The sequence below is a fragment of the Anneissia japonica genome, unplaced genomic scaffold (genome assembly GCF_011630105.1).
Source record: "Anneissia japonica isolate Jap-2015-1 unplaced genomic scaffold, ASM1163010v1 scaffold288284_len1145801_cov181, whole genome shotgun sequence".
Taxonomy (NCBI): domain Eukaryota; kingdom Metazoa; phylum Echinodermata; class Crinoidea; order Comatulida; family Comatulidae; genus Anneissia; species Anneissia japonica.
Window position 1 is genome coordinate 229329 of NW_022712730.1, and position 2977 is coordinate 232305.

General features: G+C 35.0%; 1 protein-coding gene across 1 annotated transcript in view; it reads left to right on the plus strand.

The window, feature by feature from the left end:
• The first annotated feature begins 20 nt into the window (after nucleotides 1-20).
• The window catches only part of LOC117108139, an 18192-nt gene continuing 15235 nt past the window's right edge, over nucleotides 21-2977 (plus strand). The window contains exons 1-2 of the mRNA XM_033250092.1: nucleotides 21-689; nucleotides 1147-1662. Of these exons, the coding sequence (XP_033105983.1) occupies nucleotides 572-689; nucleotides 1147-1662 (634 nt within the window). The 5' untranslated portion in view covers nucleotides 21-571. The remainder of the gene's footprint in view (nucleotides 690-1146; nucleotides 1663-2977) is intronic.

Sequence of the window (2977 nt, forward strand, 5' to 3'; positions counted from 1 at the left end):
GAATAATTTAAATGCAGAATGGAAAGACCTTATAATGATATTTTAGTGTTTAAATGGTATTATTAAAACCTTTTTGATACTTAATCCTCTACTAGCATTTTTTTTCTGGATCCTCTCCTGCTGATAATGTTAACAAAGGTGACGAATGATCTTGACGATTATACTGATGATGAGGATGTTGGCGACGATGACAAAGATTATTTGGGTATTAAAACGCCAACCAAAAATATAAATATTTAAATAACAATATTTATAATCAGTCACCAAAAAAGTTGCAATGAAATATGTAGCATTGTTTAAAGTCAATTAACTCTGTACAAAATACTATGAATTTAAGTGAGAGGCGTTTAACAAATATAGCGCCTACATGGGTGTATCCAGGATTTTTTTTGTGGGGGGGGGGGTCGTGATCATTAAAAAAAAGTGTTTATAATCAATTTCTTAATAAAATTACTTTGCTTATATTTTTCAACAGTTAAAATAAATTGAAAAGTAAGCTCTGTTTCTTTATCTTGGGAAAAATGCTTCGGTCACATGGATCGAGTCTAACAATAATTCGCATACAACATTCATGCCATTTCAACAATTATTTAATTCGGAAATAATTAAACATTTGTTTTTACTTTATTTGTTTTTGTCTTCTATAGACATTGGTTACAAGCGCAGTAGAGGTTCTTCTGAAACAGAAGGTAGGCACAATCTCAGACTGATAAAGTGGCAACAAGAGAACACTGTATTTAAACGTTATTAGTCAGATCACAAAATGATCAGTATTTCCTCAGATCTCATCATTTAAATTCAAGTGATTGCTGTCAAGGCATGGTGGTGAATTATGTACAGTAACAACACTAGTTTCTGCAATACTCTAGCAATAAATTTAATTTACAAATTTTTGACATCATTGACTGAAATATTTTAATGTACAGTACCTTAAATTTATGAGAAAACCTTAAAAATGCAGACATATGCTTTTGTTCCATTCAGATATTTACAGATATTTTGAATCTACCATCTTTATACTCTGTAGGTAGATGTGGTGAAGGTATATTGTACAATGATTGTCTCTAAGTGATAACCCTATTTTCTATGTACAATTGGATGTTTTACATGATTCTTAAATGTCTAATTATTTTATATCATTGTCAGATGAGGAGTTAAATGTGCTTAAAGTTATTGTCTCACAGTGGTATGACAGCCATGTATGTCTTAGTATGCTGAAAGTGTTGTTCAGCGATATGATGGATTTTCTAAAATTATCAGACACAACCAATACGATGGAATTGCTGAATACATTATATGCTCAAGGTCAACTGAATCTTGGACTCATCTGTGATACTATTGCAGTAACTAAACAGTTTGGTCTTCAACGGGAGATTAAAAAAAGACTGCCATCATTCCCGGAAGTTCAGGAAGGATCCATTTCAAAAGCATTTACATCCCACAGACAAAAGCTAATGAAATTTGGTATGCAACTGACCATAAACAATGTGAGGCAGCTTGATGCATTATATAATGTCCCTGCTAAGAGGTATACCGACAGCTGGAGTATGATCAGTGATCTAGAAAACAGAGAGATAATCAGTGAAAGATATATGGAGCCTTTCATTGATTCCTTGAAATTCTCACTGAATCTCACTGAGGCTTGTGAAGTACTAACAGAAGGTATTCCTCATAGTTTGAAATAAGAACAGATTATATGTCAGATTTGTATGTCAGCCATCTTCATTTACTTGAAGGTCGACTGTTATAAAATGTTTTTATAGTGCTGATTATTTTCATACTTTTGATGAACATTCACTAAGGGTATGTTCACACATACAGCGTAAGACTAGCGTAGCTTACGCTGGCGTAAGCAAATCCACGGATTAAAATCCAAAGTGTTCACACAAACGGCGTTCGCTATATTAACGCTGGTGTTAAACTTGTAGTAATATAGTCCTATGGGGGAATAGTTTTTAGTTTTAAATAATGTACGGGTTCTTAACTGTAGTAAAATTAAAACTTTTAAATCTAGTAATTGTTTCAAAGTGAACTTAAATGATTATTGTATTTTAAATGAACAATTTTACTTCTGATTTTTCAGCTGTCATTGTAGAACAATTAGACTAGAAAAAAAATCTGAAAAAAATGAGTTAGGGGGAGTGGAATGTTAGAAGCAATCCACATAGCCAGATATCCTAATTAATCCCTTCTGGTCACCCTAAGCCCTGTTGACACTTGATTTTACTCCTTGTATACAAATGGCGGCCATTTTGAAAAATGGCCGCCAAATTTATCTAAAATGTGCATAAACAGGCCCGTAGCCAGGGGGGTTTTTAGGGGTTCGGGCGAACCCCCCTTTTTCAGCGAACCCCCCTTTTGCCAGCAAACCCCCTTAGCCAGAAAACGATCCCCCGTTTCCAAAATAACACGTTCACCAGTAGAACTCTTAAAAAGAATACTAGATTCTGAAAGCGAAACATTGCTTAATTTACTATATACCCATTCAGGTACAACTGTATACTTAGCACCGGTCTCAAAATCAAATTTCTGTCCATTTAGTTCAAGTTCAACTTTTATTGGGTTAGACGCATTTGACGCACTGATCATTGAAGCCATTATTACACTGTTATTGTCTTGTTGTTCTTCCACTTGAACTGAATTTTGTTGATGTCGCGTAGTGGTTTTCTTTGTCCTGCATTGTGACGCTATATATCCCTTTTTCTTGCAATTATGACAGTCTTTTTCTTTAAACCAACACTCATCTGGCTTATGTTTCCCTCTACCACACCTATAACATGCAGCTCTATTTGACTGATGCTGTTGTGGTTGTTTACGGCTATGCTTATAACGGCCACTACTACTGCTATCGCTTGCAACACCCCTGCCTCTCAAATTTGTACGCTGTTGTATGGCATGAACACTGGATGTTCTACTATTATTACTAGCTGCTGACCAGTGGCGGACCGTAGGGTAAATTGCAGGGTATGCTAGGTAT